The 17,281-nt window shown below is 45.9% G+C and overlaps 1 protein-coding gene across 1 annotated transcript in view; it reads left to right on the top strand.

Moving 5' to 3' along the window:
- LOC134910211 (interferon-induced, double-stranded RNA-activated protein kinase-like) overlaps positions 1–9,271 on the top strand; it is a 237,276-nt gene extending 228,005 nt beyond the window's left edge. Inside the window, exons 21-23 of the mRNA XM_063917985.1 lie at positions 4,126–4,224; positions 5,450–5,512; positions 7,865–9,271. Of these exons, the coding sequence (XP_063774055.1) occupies positions 4,126–4,224; positions 5,450–5,512; positions 7,865–7,975 (273 nt within the window). The 3' untranslated portion in view covers positions 7,976–9,271. The remainder of the gene's footprint in view (positions 1–4,125; positions 4,225–5,449; positions 5,513–7,864) is intronic.
- Positions 9,272–17,281: the final 8,010 nt, after the last annotated feature.

The following is a 17,281-nucleotide window of genomic DNA, read 5'->3' as shown; positions in this document are numbered from 1 at the left end:
GTATTCACCAAAGTGATGTATGTTTTGATGGCTCATCTCATATTCCTGTAAGTGATAATAGTTCCGTATTTAGACGATTTGCTCATCAAAGCTCCGTCTCAACCAAATGCGCCTTCAACATGCGTTGCTAAGGTACAATGTGCTGGTTCAGCACGGTTGGTTTGTCATGTTCAAGAATTCACATCGGATTCCGTCTCAACGACTTCATTTCTAGGAATGATTCTCGATACGGTAGATCGAGGAATTTGTCTACCAGAACAGAAAGTACAGACTATTCGTCATCTGGTACGATTAGTGCTCAAGCCTCGGTATGTTTGTGCATTCGCCTGTTAGGCACAATAGTGGCGGCTTTCAAATCGCTTCTGTTCGGAAGATTTCACTCACTTCCTTTTCAACTGCATGTGCTCGCACAGTGGTCGGCCTCGCATCTGCAGTTTCACTAGAGGGTGAGGTTGTCTCCACGGGCCAGAGTTTCTGTACTCTGGTGGCTCCAAGTACACAATCTATCCGCAGGAACTCTGTTAGGCGTCTGGAATTGGATAGTGCTAATCACAGACGCGAGTCTCAGAGGTTGGGGAGCTGTAGTTCAAAATTGTCAGCTCCAGGGTCTCTGGGAGGATCACGACAGATTGCTGTCTATAAATGTCCTAGAACTCCGACCAATTTACAATGTGCTACGACAAGTAGTGCACTTGCTTCGGTCTCAGACGGTCCAAGTGCAGTCAGACAACGCAACGGCGGTCGCGTACGTCAATAAACAAGGAGGAACGAGAAGCCGCATGGCAATGCGGGAAGTAGCTCGAATCCTCAATTGGGCCGAACATCACCAAGTGATATTGGCGGTAGTGTTCATTACGAGAATGGACAACTGGGAGGCGGATGATCTCAGCCATCGGGATTTTCATCCAGGAGAATGGGCATTAAATCCACAAGTGTTTCACATGTTGGTCCAGAGGTGGGGTTACCCTCCAGTGGACCTGATGACATCTCGCCACAATCACCAAAAGCCAGTGTGTGTCCAGAACGCGAGATCCAAAGGCAGTGGCGGTGGATGCTCTCACGATTGCGTGGCCGTACAGCCTCGGGTATCTGTTTCCACCGTTTCCGCTGCTCTCTCTGTTGCTTACTCGCAGACGATCCTTGGCCGCTTCCGTTACGTCCGGACCTGTTACGACAGGGTCCATTCCTTTACCCCGATTTAGCGCGGCTGCGTCTGACGGGGTGGCTGTTGAGACCGCCCTCTTAAGAAGAGAGGGCATTCCACTATCGGTTATAACAACCATGTTACGAGCTAGAAATCCAGTTATGACAGCTCATTATTACAGGATTTGGCGTGCCTATATAGGTTGGTGTGAAGTTCGGAAGTTCCGACATCATCTTTCAAGTTATCCTGTCTTTTGTTATTTCTACAAACGGGGTTAGATGGAGGACTGCGTTTATCTACTCTAAAGGTGCAGGTATCTGCGTTGTCAATTTACTTTCAAAGAATATTGGCTCTATTGCCGTCTCACACACCTTTTCTGCAAGGTGTCCTCAGAGTACAGCCTCCATTCATTCCACCTACAGCGCCATGGGACTTGAATCTGGTTTTAGATTTTGTACAGCTTCATACTTTGAACCCTTACATCAAGTGGATGTTAAGTTTCTCACTTGGAAAACGATTTTTTCTCCTAGCCTTAGCTTCAGCAAGGCGTGTTTCAGATTTGGGTGCATTGGCATGCAAGCCACTGTTTGTAGTTTTCATGATGACAGAGCGGAGCTTCGTACGAATCCCGCTTTCTGGCAAAAGGTAGTGTCATATGTTCACATCAATCAACCAATAGTAGTTCCTGTGTTAACGGGAGATTCTGGAACTTTGGATGTGGTACGCGCATTACGCGTTTATGTATCCCGAACGTCTACAGTTTGTAAGACGGATACGTTGTTTGTTCTCTATGATGCTGCCAAAATGGGTTGACCAGCGTCTAAGCAGACCTTATCCAGATGGATAAAACTGACCATACGTCAGGCTTATCTTCAGGCTAGGTTACAGCCGCCTACATCAGTAACAGCTCATTCCACACGTTCTGTGGAAACTTCATGGGCAGCTGGTCGTGGGGTGTCTACGACGCAGAATTGCCGTGCGGCTACATAGTCATCAGTGCACACGTTTGTGCGCTTTTACAAGTTAATACGTTTGCGGCATCAGCATCTAGCTTTGGCCGCCTAGTGTTACAGGTGCCAAACAGCTCTCCCGCCCACGAGGGAAGCTTTGGTACGTCCCAAGAGTACTCCAATGACCCCTAGTGGATGAAAAAGAAAATAGGATTTTGGTACTTACCAGGTAAATCCTTTTCTTTGAATCCATAGGGGGCACTGGACGCCCACCCAGAGCAGTTTTACCTGGTTGTGGTAAGTTCAGGGGATCTTATGGTAACACATTCTCACCGATTTATCGGTTATGGTTTCAACTGTTTAGTTGTCAGTTACGTTATGTGTCAACTTTATTGTTGTCCGTTATGTTATAATATTATAGGTAATTCTCCATTGTTCATCCTCTCTATCCTGTTCGCCTCAGGAAAAAACACTGGTATTCTGGGAGTATGGAGGGGAGGAGAGTTACTGAAATTTGAATATTCAGTGCCCAGTCCTTGCTAACACCGTCCATATCCCAAGAGTACTCCAGTGCCCCCTATGGATTCAAAGAAAAGGATTTACCTGGTAAGTACCAAAATCCTATTATTGCTGTGCACGCTGTGCATATTTGCAAGCATAGCGACTCATAATGTGTGAGGTTTGTATGTTCTCTCTATGTAATATTTTTGACTTCGACAGTATCAACACAGGGCTTCCCACAACACCACGCACAGCGTGCGTAAGGTGTAGTAAGGGGATGGGGACAGAATACTGATCCCTGGAGGGGGCACACTGGGTATGTTAGTGCAGATTAGCGCTGGAGGATGTGTCTCAGATCCCAAACCCTCTGTAGATGGAGGTGAGTGTGGCAGCAGGAGTCCAATTGCCAGGGGGAGGTTTGGGTGAAGTAATGCAGCTTCAGACCCCCTGCTCCTTACCGCTGTAGTTTGTAGAATCCACAGTGGAGCCTCAATTAAACAGAGTCCCGGGATCCAGAGGGGTGGGAGGCGGCAGGAGGGGCCCCCGCTGGAGGTCGCGGGTGAGTTTCGGCCGCTGGGGGTCCCGCAAACATCACTCCAGGCAATTGCTGCATGGGGGGCCGCCTCACCAGGCGACCCGGTCCCGGGGTCAGGAGAGAAGGGTGGCGACAGGCAGGGCTCCCGCTAATGATCGCTGGCGACTTCTGGCAGCCAGGAACCACCGCGGGTCACGGGAGGCCGTGGCTCCAGGCAGCAGGGAAGGCCACAACCTGCAGGGACCAGTGTATACAGATCCCCCGGCTCCGTGACCAAGCCTGACGGATTTGAGTGAGAGGGAGGTGTGGGGGTTCAGAGGGAGTTGCAGGCAGGTTTTGAGGATGGAAGGATCCGCAGGAGTAGGAGCTCTGATAGAACACGTCTGTTCTCAGAGCTGTCCAGGCCACGCCCCCCCTCTTAAATACATTTAAACAGTATGTTGATTTGCAGATTGTCAATATTCAGAATGTCGTCATTCAGGCAGTGTCGACATTGTGAACTACACCCATGTCTTTGTGCCAACACTTGTTCATACTTAAACCATCCCTTCCCCCTGTATAAAACAAACCGCTCACATCCAACCCTGTCATTTAGTAATGCTATCTACTCCCTAATAGTCATAGGAACAGAGGTCATCCATTTCCTAGCCATCTCCATCCTCGACAACATGAGTTGTACTGTGTGACATTCCCATATTTATGCAAGGAGTGCAGAGTAGGAGGCTGTTGAAATACAGAAACTATTTTGTAATAAAAAAAATCTTAATCTTCACTATAGAAGACAATATCCATGGTTCAAAATAATAATAATGCTATCTGGTATTCTAACTAGTAGGCATGATTCAATTTGATCAATTCTAAATCAGGTGCAGTGGATAATGCAACCGTAGCTTACATCTTACAGCATGTAGATCTACATTGGATGGGCATTAAGCAGATAGAACTGTATATTATGAATGTATATAAATGGTGTTTTTTTGTTTTTTTTTCAACAGGAGGGAGAAAAATATGGAAATGAAGTTGACATCTATGCTTTAGGATTAATATTATTTGAGCTTCTTTGGATATTTGGAAGCGTACATGAGAAAGCAGAAGTAGGTTACTAATAAATTAACTATTTTTATGTTCTGTGATCTGCGGTTCTTCATACAAACATACTTCGTAATATGTGGTTATTACTGTTTTCGGTTATTGGTAAACTCGCTTATATAAGGCTTCAGGAAGCATATATTTACCCCTTTCAAAGGAGTGTTACAGACAGAAAACCACAATACGTTTTGGGGTAAATTGGCTAAAATTCGTGTTTCAGCCGATTTCAGTCGAGATTGGATTCGACTGACATTGGCAGTGTGAAATTGAAACTTTTTGAGAGAGAAAAAATGGTAATTTACTAAATTACTGTGTTTGTGAGATTAGAGTTTTCCGATGTTAATGTCATTCGTATTGCAAGGCATTGTTTTACGAGAGAGTTTGGTAAAACACTGTCGAACTTTCTACAACAAAGCCCGGTCAGATCAGTGAGATCCGTGCAGGGCTTCAGTGTGTATTTAAATGGTTAAAAAATAAAAGAAAAAAATTGCGTGGGGTCCCCCATCCTGGCTATAACCAGCCCCAGGCTCTTTGAGCTGGTTCTGGTGCTTAAAATACAGGGGGAGGGAATGCATAGGGGTTCCCAGTATTTTAAAAATCAGCAACGGGCTCTTGGACCAGTCCTGGTTCCAAAAACACAAGGGAAAAAGAATGTAGGGGTCCCCCTTATTTTTAAAACCAGCACCAGGCTCCACTAGTCAATAAGATAATGCCACAGCTGGGGGACACATTTATACAGGATTTTTATAGATACCAACCTATCAGATTATAAGTGTCAACTTTTAAATGAATGTACTGTAAATAGGTGATTGCTTTGGGTTTTAACACATTTTTACAACAGTTTTTAGAAGTGTAAAAACTTTGGGCCAATCCAAGTAGAACCCCATTTGTAGCGCTCGAAAAATTACCTGTTTTGAGTTCATAATTTATAAGTTCACTGACCTATGTGTTTTTGCGGCCGTGATCGTGAAAAAGATCAGCGGGTCCCAAAGAAAATCCCTGTTAAGTGCCAGCATTGGGCTTCCTTTTCAGGCTAATTGACTAGCCCCAGGGGATCAATTAGTCCACATTAAATTACATTGGGCAGTTGATTTCCCCCCATAATAGTCTTGTGCTAAGGTACCAATTTAATAACTGCAATTGGCCAGTACATGCTGCACACATTTTGTGCTGTTCCTCTAAAGTAATCCTTGAGATGTGATTCATGTGTGTTTCCTTGCTTATTTTTAGAAATGGAAAGAAATTCGGGAGGGTAAATTGCCTGAGCGGTTTGCAGAGAATCATCCCATTGAGGTATATCAGTATTAAAGTTTCACGCTTTTCTCCGCTTCATCTTGTATTTCTTTCTATAATTCCTTTTCTCTTACATCCTAGAGGATGCTGGGGTCCATATTAGTACCATGGGGTATAGACGGGTCCACCAGGAGCCATGGGCACTTTAAGACTTTAATAGTGTGGGCTGGCTTCTCCCTCTATGCCCCTCCTACCAGACTCCGTTTAGAAAATGTGCCCGGAGGAGCCGGTCACAGCTAGGGGAGCTCCTAGAGCTTCTTTGTTTTTTTTGTTTGTTTTTTAAGAATAATAGGCACGGGGAGGCTACTGGCAACATCCTCCCTGCTTTGTGGGACTTAGGGGGGGGAGTGGTGTCCAACCCTCAGAGGTTAATGGCCACTATCTCCGCTGACAGGACACTGAGCTCCTGAGGGTGTTGATCGTTAGCCCCCGAGGCGACTGCTCACCCCCGCAGCATGCCGCCACCCCCTAACAGAGCCAGAAGATTGCGGTGGTGAGTGTCACCGGTGAACCGACAAGCGGGGAGCCAGTGTGTATGGCGGCAACAGGGTGGTAGCCCAGTACTGACACCGCTCCGGAGGCTCAGCGGTACACAGGTGCGGCGCTGTGAGGGGCGCCCTGGGCCAGCGCTATACCCTTCAAAACTGGTCACTCAGGCTATCAGGGACATATGTACTACTGCTAGCGCCATTACCTCAGGCCAGTATAAATATCCAAAGTGCGGGAAGATGCGCCATGTTTGGGGGCGGAGCTTCTCCTCAGAGCGGACCCAGCAGCTCACCAGCGTCATTTTCTCCCTGCAGATCCACACTCGGAGACGCTGACAGGGAGTGCTGACCCTCCACGACTCCTGCAGGATCTTGCGCTGCACTCAGCGGTATGTGATGCTGTCTCTCACCCGTCTACGTCCTCTCAACAGAGCACGGGAAGCTGGAGCCACTTGTATATGGACGGCTGTGCAGATCTGACTCTCCCCGTCAGCTGGTTGGCCGCGTCCTTGTTGCAGAAGACCCAGCCGGCGGTTTCTGATTTAAGGAGTCACGTTTGGGCGTCCTTGGTTCCCAGCTTATGGACCAGATCACCATCAGTTGTAGAAATTTGTAGAATGATCAGAAATTCTCCCTCTAACTAGTTTCGCACCTGGGTGCTTCCTCAAAGACAGCACCACACACCGCTGAGTGCAGCGCAAGATCCCGCAAAATGGCCAGTTGGGCTGCAGTGGTAAGTTGCCATACACGGCACATAAGCAGCAATCACATTACGGGACAAGTGCTCTCAGGATCGTTTGCACATAACGTGGGACACCATACATAGTGCCACTGCTTGTATATACAAGAGACTGCACCTTAAAACTGAAAAGCATACGAGTGTGCAAAAGTTTTCATACCATTTTAAGAAACACATATCATGGAACAATAAGCTGTGTGCATACAGCATATGAGTGGTAACCACAATTTGGGACAGCATCTTTAAACACAGTTGTTTCTACAATATCTATATGGATAACATTTTAAAGTTAAATTGCACTTTTTTATGAAAGATGTATACTTAAGATTGGATACTATCTAGAGTGTTCATAAGTATTCCTACTACATGTGGTAATATATATCAGGTGTTTTCCATTGTTATAGCAATTAGGAAAAGTATTTGATGACTTGTACACATGAATTCTATATAGTAAAAGCAGAACGTTACCCAATCTTTTTATATATATATTTTTTATTGAATAAATGAATCAGATGGTTATATATTATACAGGAGTTTTCATTCATACATGCACCATTTAGTATTTTAGCGCAAAACAGTCATTTTTTGGTTCTTTGGTTTGCTTTAATTTCTGAGGTGGAGATCTGTGGCTCTTCATCATCACTAATTAAAATAGCTGTGTGCACACAGACACAACTGGACTGGTTTTTTGCAGCTCATAGTACAAAAACAAATTGAATTTATACAATTTAAAAACATACAGCGCCTGAATTGTGATTTTTGGAGTTTTGTTGTTCTTGGTTTAGTTGATACTTGGTTAAGTAATCTTGTTCAGCTGTTGCTGAGTTTTCAAGCTGGTTAGCTTGGTTTGCCTTGTGTGTGAGAGCTGGTGTGAATCTCGCCACTATCTGTGTTAAGTCCTTCTCTCGAAGTTGTCCGTCTCCTCGGGCACAGTTTCTAGACTGGGTCTGGTAGGAGGGGCATAGAGGGAGGAGCCAGTCCACACTATTAAAGTCTTAAAGTGCCCATGGCTCTTGGTGGACCCGTCTGTACCCCATGGTAGTAATAGGAACCCCAGCATCCTCTACGGACTACAAGAAAAGGATTTACCGGTAGGCAATTAAAATCCTATTTTTGTTTCCACAGGACGAGGATATCAAGAGAATACTGTCAAAAGATTATGAGAAAAGACCATCAGCAGCTGCTTTAAAAAATATTTTCAAACCATCAAAAAACTCGAGTGCCCGATCAGTATAAATGTGCATTAGCTGAAGACTGTCAATTTCTGAAATTTGACTTAAAAGTATTTAGTGCGTTAAAACCATCACTTATTTTTGATAATACATTATTTCCTCTAGGAAATATTCTGTACTATACATTAACCACTTATCGGGCTAATACTGTTTCCAAAAACCGCTCAGAAATTGTTGGGGTTGTTTATGATTGAATTAGGTCAAGAATACCTATGTAAAGCATATCCAACACTATTTTTTATCTAAAAAAAAATGTTTTGAAACACATATCAATTTAAAAAAAACATTGACTGGTGATATATCCGAATATCGATGGTTGGAACTTCACGACACATCGCGGGTCTACAGCAGTATGCACTGGGGAGATAACAAGGATGCAGAGGGGCCAGGAGGTTCCTCTGAGATTGGCTGCTGCCGGAAGATTATCTTCTGGCAGTCGCCCAGTAGGCGTTTCTGACTCGTTGCACTAGTTGTGACCATGTCAGGGAAGGCACAGCCTGCCGCGTTTGCATTATTTGCCAGGCAAGTGGATAAAGATATTTTTATGACTATGATTAGAGAGGAAGTACAAGCTGAAACTCTCTCACTGCACACTAAACTGGAATGAATTCCTGTACATTCACTACAATATTTGTATGACTAAATGTTCTTCATACACCAGGCCTGCACAACCTGTGGCTCTCCACCTGTTGTGAAACTACAAGTCCCAGCATGCCCTGCCATGGATTTGCTATTATAGAATGGTAATATGTGGCCATGCAGGGATGTGTAGTTTCACAGTAGCTGGCTAGCCATAGGTTGGCCAGACCTGGCATACACTATACCAAATTGTCTGTCATTGGCTGCTTTGTGGGCCTGATTCAGATGTGGACGAAGTAGCTATCATTGCTGCTTACATGGAAGCACTTGTTAATGCAGCAGGAAGTGTCACGCCTCCGTTTTGAGAAATCACTGATAATCTGATGCCGTACATCCATTGCCATCCCATACTGCACATGTGCAGTACGGGTCTGACGTATGCTCAAAGTACCAAACATCGGTACTTTGCGCTATGCACCACACCTCAGTCCACATCTGAATAAGGCCCTGTATGCAAGATCCTGGTTATGCACAATGAGCAAATATAAAATCATGAATACAAGTATGGGTACTTTGATTTAAGATTGGTACCTTCATCATGAACCTCAATATCCTGAATAGAAACCAATAGAGCACTACTCTTAATGATATAAGCTCTCTCACTGATTTAAGTGTCTTGTTATAGAATGAAGCAACTTCAAATAAACTCGTACCCAACGTTCTTCCAGTGTAGTATTTGTCTAATAATCTTATATTCTGCAGCAAGGCCGGATTGGCCATCTGGCATTGCTGGCATATGGAAAAAGGGCCAATGTCCTGTTGGACCGGTCTGGTAACACAGAGTGCTGGGGTCGCCTCCACCGGCCGTCTGTGTCCGGCACACAGATGGGGGCGTGCCATGAGGCCAGGCCCCCCTGACTCGTAGCACTACCACCCCCACTCAGCCGTGGCCACACTCCCCATATTGTGCATAACATTCCAAGGCTGCTTAACGGCCCCAGTCTGTCCATGTTCAGTAGACTTATGGTGTGTACACACTGTGAGATATTTTCTTTCGATTTTGACTATATAGTCAAAATCGCAAGAAAACTTAGTGCAAATCGCAAGGTGTTATGCCACTTGCGATCCCGATGCGCGGTCCCGCCTGGTCGGTATCGCAAGAAAAGAGAGACTGTGCAGGCAAGTCAATCCTTGGTAGATCGGCGTACTATCTAGTTAATCTCACATGTCAATTAAATCTCACATAAACCAAAATCTCACATAAGACATAATCGTAAGCACACATAGTCCATATCTCAAGAAAAGTTAGTCAAAATCGGTGGTGCTGGGCTCCGGGGAGTTCAAGGGAAATCGCAAAGTGAAAATCGGGCATAGCAAGTATCTCACCGTGTGTACACACCATTACAGTGCTTTTTACGTGTTTATTCAAGAGTACTAAACAATAACAAATAGTTTTGGTTATTCAGTGGATTAACCATAACAATGAAATTGAGAGAAAAGCATCTCAAGTTCCGTGATACTGTATGTACAAAGAAGTGAGGTAGAATTAATTTTCCTAGTTATGCTGGTGAAAGAGAGGATGGAAACAATTTTAAAAGAACAAGAGAAAATCTGAAAGAAGAGCTAAGTAAAGTTATGGGGAATGCTAATATTCCAAAATATACTACATTTCTCATTACTAAAACATTGACAATCAGTCATATTAGCACATAAAAAAACATTCAATAAAATCAAAAGATCTGATTAAACAAACTGCACAACACTGTAGTTGTAATAATGTATCAGAAATCCTCAATGGAAAACACTCAAAAGCAGTTTCCAAAAATGGGATTTTGGTACTTACCAATAAATCCCTTTATCGAAATCCATAGGGGACGTTGGAGGCTAAAGTCACCGGGGATAGACGGGCTGGCTATCAGGAGCTGGCACATTACATTTATTGAAAGAGTATGCTGACTCCTCCCCCACTATCCCCCATCAGCACCAGTTTTAATAACTGAGCCACAAGGAGACGTAACAGAGGAGAACACAACAACAAAACCACTACAATCTGTGAACCTGAACCACAACACAGGCAGGAAAACAGTGCTGGGTGGGCGTCCAGTATCCCCTGTGGATTTCGAGAAAGAGATTTATCGGTAAGTACCAAAATCCCATTTTCTCTAGCATCCACTAGGGCAGTGATTTTCAACCTTTTTTTACTCGCGGCACACCGAACAATATTTTAAAATTGCCAAGGCACACCATCAGTTCCCCACAGAAAAAAACAAAACACACACATTGGCCCTCACAGTAAAAAAAAACAAAAATCCACACATACATTGGCCTATACAGAAAAACAATTACATTGCTCCACACATAAATCAATCACATATCTCCCCACATAAAATCCTATTGCTCCCCACATGAATTATTCACATTGTTCTCCCCATAAATTCTTATTCTCCCCACATAAATCCTATTGAAATCCTATTGTTCCCCACAGGAGAAATAACATAACAAATTGTATTATGAGCTGTCCTCCTCCGTGTCCCTCAGTGGCGGGGGTTGTTCATAGTGGAGTGCTGCGAATACTGAGCAGTGGGCGGTCGGGCGGATGTGGGTGGGCAAGGAAAGCTGTGGATGCAGGCGGGAAGTGGAAGATGTGTATGCAGGCGGGTGGGCTGGCTGGGTGGTGAGAAGCGGTGGCTGTGACCTATGATATCACACCGTTTTCAAGGCATAGGTCTCGATCGGTGCACGACTGATCCTCTAAGAAGAGCCCGGGCCAACAGTTCACCCTGAAGGTGCAGGAAGCTGCTCTGACTCCGCGGCACACCTTGCAACTGGTCGCGGCACACTAGTGTGCCACAGCACACTAGTTGAAAAAGCCTGCACTAGGGGATACTGGAGGCTAAAGACACTGGGGGCGTCCCAAAGCTTTCCCTGTGGGCAGGAGAGCACTGAGGAACATGCAAAACAAGCCACCCAAACCGTGAAGTGGAGGCGGCAAACGTATCAAACTTATAAAACCGAACAAAAGTATGAGCCGTAGATCAGGTAGCGGCAAAGCTGAGACAGAGAAGCACCACGGCTTGCCGCCAATGACGGACCCACAGACCAAGTGGAGTGTGCCAAAATAGCCGCCGGAGGCCAGCGGGCAGAATACAAGTAGGCATGTCGAATGGCCAACTTAATCCATCTTGCTAAAGTCTGCTTGGAGGCAGGCCAACCTCGCTTGACAGCATCATATAGCACAAACAAGGCATTTGATTTTCACAAGGGTGCCATCCGAGCAACATATATCTTAAGCGCCCGGACTACATCCAGAGAAGATAGTTCCCCTGAGTCTTCTTTCATGGCAGGAACCACGATTGGCTGGTTAATGCTGAAACCACCTTTGGCAGGAATCCTGAGTGCGTCCGAAGTTCCGCCCAATCCTCATGAAAGATAAGATAAGGCGGCTTACACGATAAGGCACTCGGATCAGAAACTCTTCGAGCTGACGCTAAGGCCAAAAGGACAACAGTTTTCCAAGTAAGGAATTTTAAATCTACGTCCTCTAATGGTTCAAAAACTGAGGACTGTAAGAAGTGGATAACCAAATTGAGGTCCCACAAAGCAGTAGGTGGAACAAATGGCGGTTGCACCCACAACCCACCCTGCAGAAAAGTCTGCACTTCCGGCAAGACGGCCAATTTGCACTGGAAAAAGATCGACAATGCGGACACCTGTACCTTGAGCGATCCGAGGCGAAGGTCACCCTCCAAGCTAGTTTGTAAAAACAGCAAGAGACGGGCCAATTTGAAATCCCAGGTGTTAAAACCCCTATCCGAGCACCACGACATATAGGCTCGCCATATGCGGTGATAATGGGCCGCCATGACAGGCTTACGAGCCCGGGGCATGGTAGAAGGACTGAAGAAGGAATACCGTTATTTCTTAAAATAGAGGCTTCAAGAGCCGCCGCGTCAAATCTGGGTGACGTAGCGGCCCCTGCTGTAACACGTCTGGACGAAGAGGCAACAGCCATGGTTTGTCTGCGAGGAGCTGAATGAGGTCTGAGTACCAAGCTCTCAGGCCAATTCAGGGCCACTAGAATGACCCACGTTGATCAGTTTGATTACTCGAGGTAGAAGTGTGAGCGGAGGAAAGAGGTAAACCAGACTGTATGGCCAAGGCGCCATGAGAGCGTTGATGGCTTCTGCTCCAGGATCCCGAGTCCTGAACAGATAGCGCGGCAGTTGATGATTCAACCGGAAGCCATGGGAAACTCCATCGCCGAACCAGCTGCTGAAATACTTGAGGGTGGAGAGCCCACTCTCCCAGGTGAAGGTCCTGACGACTGAGATAATCCGCTTCCCAGTTGTCCACTTATGGACAGTTGTCCACACTGCCGATAATATTACCTAGTGAAGTTCGTCCCACCTCAGAATTCGAGCCACTTCCCGCAAGGCCATGCGACTTCGTGTGCCGCCCTGGCGATTGATATAAGCGACTGCAGTCGCGTTGTCCGATTGGACTCTCACCGCTCTTGCCCGAAGCAGGGGAACGGCTTTGCGAAGCGTATTTAAGATCGCTCTCAGTTCCAAGACATTTATAGGCAGTAACTGTTCTTGTCCTGACCATTTTGTTTGCAAGTGATACTCCAGTATCACAGCTCCCCAGCCTCTGAGACTTGCGTCGGTAGTTACCAAGATCCAATCTCATATGCCAAACCTCTTCCCCCACCCTGAGGTTGTTCAGATGAAGCCACCAGAGAAGAGACACTTGGGTACGTGGGGCTAGCTGCACCATTCCCTGCAGATGTAGATGTGACCCAGACCACTGAGTTAAGAGGTCCAATTGAAAGGTCAGAGTATGAAATTGCCTGAATTGTAATGTTTCGTATGCTGCAACCATCTTTCCTAAGAGATGAATGCAAAGGTGTGATGACACCTTCTTTGGCTTGAGGACCTTTTGAACCATGAGCCGGATACCTTGAGCCTTGTCCTCCGGCAGGAACACTCTCTGTAGTTTGGTATCCATGATCAGACCCAGAAACTGGAAGCGCTGGGATGGCAAGAGATTGGATTTTTTGAAATTGAGGATCCAACCGTGTCGCAAGAAGACTTTTTGTGAGTGACCAGAGCATGCTCCCGAAGTCTCTCTGCTGATGACACTTTGAGCAAAAGGTCGTCCAGGTACGGTACAATCGTAACCCCCAGAGAGCGAAGGTGTGCTACCATGACCTTGGTAAACACTCTGGGAGCCGAAGACAGACCGAAAGGAAGTGCTCTGAACTGATAATGGTCTTGTAGAATTGCGAATCTCAAGAATTCCTGATGTGGCTCCCAAATGGGGATGTGCAGGTACGCATCCTTTATGTCCAGGGATAACATGAACTCTTCTGGCTCCAGACTTGCTATCACGGACCCAATTGACTCCATCTTGAATCGGTAATATGTGAGATATTGATTCAAAGATTTCAAATTCAGGATGGGTCTTACCAAGCTATCTGGCTTCGGAACTGCAAACAGGTTTGAGTAGTAACCCTTCGTTCGTTCAGGGCCTGGGACCGGCATTAGCACTGCTGAGTCCAATAGAGACTGAATCGCTCCCTGAAGAGCCATCTGTTTGTCCTCTGAAGCTGGAAGACCGGTGATAAAGAACCGTGGTGGAGGTGAAACTGCGAAATTGATTTTGTAACCTCTGGACACAAGGGCATGCACCCACGCATCTGTGGAAGTGTGCACCCATGCCTCCTAAAAATTTCGGAGACTTGCACCCACCATGGGAAATCCCAGGTGGGAAGGGATCTTGTCATGCCACTGTTTTATCAGTAGGCTTGGGCTCTTGGCGACAAGAGGTAGTTTGTTGGCGACCTCGGCCTCTCCCGCCTCTGGGTTGACCTGCCGAAGTTCTGGATCTAGGCCGAAAGGAAGAGGAGGCCTGAAAGGAGCGGAAAAAAGGACCCAAATAAGTCCGTTTAGGTGGAGGAGTTACGGAAGGCAGGAAGGTGGATTTTCCACCCGTAGCTTAAAAGATGAGCTTGTCTTACTCATCTCCAAAAATATACTTTATGGTAAGAACTTACCGTTGATAACAGTATTTCTCCTAAGTCCACAGGATACATTGGGATATGGTTGAGTGACAGCGGATCTTGCACCAATCGGTCAAAGCTTTCTGGCCTCCCAGCATGCAGTGGGCCCGTCCATATATCTCCGCCTCCTGGCTCAGGCAAATTAGTTGTTTTCCAAAGCTTAAGGCAGGAGCATCATGTAGAGCCCTTATTAGGCGAGAAGAACACACATGCACACCCTTCCATACAAGAGGGAAGCGGTTAGTGAGTAAAAGGATCCTCAAATCAGGTGCGTCAGGGTGGGATCCCTGTGGAACCTGTGAACTTAGGAGAAATACTGTTATCAACGGTAAGTTCTTACCATAACGTATATTTCTCCGGCAGGGTCCACAGGGTATCCACAGGATACATTGGGATGTTCCAATGCAATTTAGTGGTGGGGACACTCCTGATTAGACAGGAGAATCCTTCGCCTGAATTCAACTTCCTGAGAGGCAAAGGTATCTACGTCATAATGTCTAATGAATGTGTTAATGGAAGACCATGTGTCTGCCTTACATATCTGTTCTGCTGAAGCACCACGCTGTGCTGCCCATGATGGACCTACCTTATGAGTAGAGTGAGCAGAGACATTATCCGGAACCGGGAGATCAGCCTGAGAATATGCTTCTGAAATCGTCATCCGAATCCACCTCACCAGTGTCTGCATATCAGCAGGCCATCCTCTCCTGTGAAATCCGTAGAGAACAAAGAGAGAATCTGTCTTTCTGATAGCACTGGTATGATCTTTGTAGATCCTTAAGGCACAGACTACGTTCAACGATGCATCTCCCACAGAGAGGTGTGGCCCCTGGAAAGCTGGGACTGCAATTTCTTCGTTAAGGTGGAATTTAGACCTATTTAGGAAGATACCCAGATTTAGTTCTGAGAACTGCTCTATCTGGATTAAAAATCAGAAATGGAGGACAACATAATAATGTGCCTAAATCTGAAACTCTTCTAGCTGAAGCCGTGGCCAGAAGAAAGAGAACCTTAGCTGTCAACCATTTAAAATCCACTCTTTTAAGTGTTACAAATGGGGCAACTTGAAGGGCCTTTAGAACTAAACTTAGGTCCCAAGGCACTGTAGGAGGAACAAAAGGAGGTTGAATGCGCAGCATTCCCTGAAAAAAGTGTGCACATCCTGTAGGTTGGCAATTTTCTTTTGGAACCATACAGTTAGTGCTGACACCTGCACTCTCAAGGAAGCCACCCTTCTTTCTCATCCTCATATACAGAACCAGAGTGTAAAGAGTCTTCGTCCTCTGATGAATCCTCATCTGAAACGTGTAGACTGTGAGGATGTTTCGTGTCTAAATGATTTACTTACTTTTATGATTAATGATTTTATGATTTACTTTTCAGCCTGTTTCTGTTGAGAGGCTACTACTTCCCCTGCTGGAAATTATAAACCGCAGGTGGAATGCTGCACGCACATAAGGGTTAATAGTGTAACCTATCGCTGGTACAGAAGTTGGAATTATCCGCTCAGCTATACTGGATAATGTCTATGCAAACATAGCCCATGGGGGATCAACTTGCACCTGCGTCTGCCTAGAATTTTTCAAGAGACCTTTGGTGAAAGCTAAAACAGTTTGCACACAACCCATCCTGAACCAGATCCTGAGAGGTTAACCAAGCTTTACATGACAAACATGATATGAGTGTCGGTGCTGCTGTGAGTGTATTTTCCTCACCTTTGCCGCTCTTAGACATGATAAATAATCAGACACTTTCACAGTGTAATACACAATTTGTGACTGTAATCACTTTAAAATGTGTTAAAGTGACATACAATCTGACCCTACCCTGCTAAGCACCAGCATTGAGGATCGGAGTAAACAGAGAAAACTGACAGTATTTATAGCAAAGTCAGCAATCACACTAGCAGTCAGTCACAGGTTCAGTTCAAGTATGTAGGAGAAACATATTACTGCATTACTTAATAACATTTTTTTTAACCATATTCAGATGCATAGCAGTACTATTATCAAACTCATATGCATTATGCACTTATTCAACTATTCATACTCAAAAGTAGATAGAGACTTAGTGCTGTATAGCCCGTACTCAGGGGAGTGGGATACAGGGAGACTTACCCCGCTTCCAGGATCGATCAATATGTTTGCGAACGCTGATTGGATCCAGATGCTAAGTGTACACCGCTGCTCCGTGAACATAGACGCCCAAGTGGACACTGATGCACCAGTCACACAGCTGCCTATGCTGTGACTGGGTCCCTTAGTACACAGCATCTTGGTCGGAAGCTGGAATTCAGTTCATGGCGGGAGACCTGGAGGAAACTGGTCATGAACCAGGGGGGAGGGGCGACCAGGGGAGCGTCTGACTCCCCACTGCTGACATCAACCCTAGGGATCGCGGCCTCATGCTACTCCTGGAGCCTATGATACCTAAAGTCTAGTGCTGGTGCACTCTTGGTGGCAGCCGCGTCAGCGACTGTTTGGTAGTCTCCCTCCAAACAGTGCGGCTGTGTCCGTGTTCCCCCTCTAAGCAGAACCGATGCCTTACCTTCCCCCCGTGCTCTGGACACAAGCTGGTAACGTCTGCTGGACCTGCTAGTTTTATCCGACACAGACGCCCGCCGAAACAGCACTGTACTTATGGGTAAGCGTTGTCGCGACCCGGCGGGGA

The sequence above is a fragment of the Pseudophryne corroboree genome, chromosome 4 (genome assembly GCF_028390025.1).
Source record: "Pseudophryne corroboree isolate aPseCor3 chromosome 4, aPseCor3.hap2, whole genome shotgun sequence".
Lineage (NCBI taxonomy): Eukaryota > Metazoa > Chordata > Amphibia > Anura > Myobatrachidae > Pseudophryne > Pseudophryne corroboree.
The sequence above is the reverse complement of the archived record's forward strand: the minus strand, read 5'-3'. Positions and strand labels throughout refer to the sequence as shown.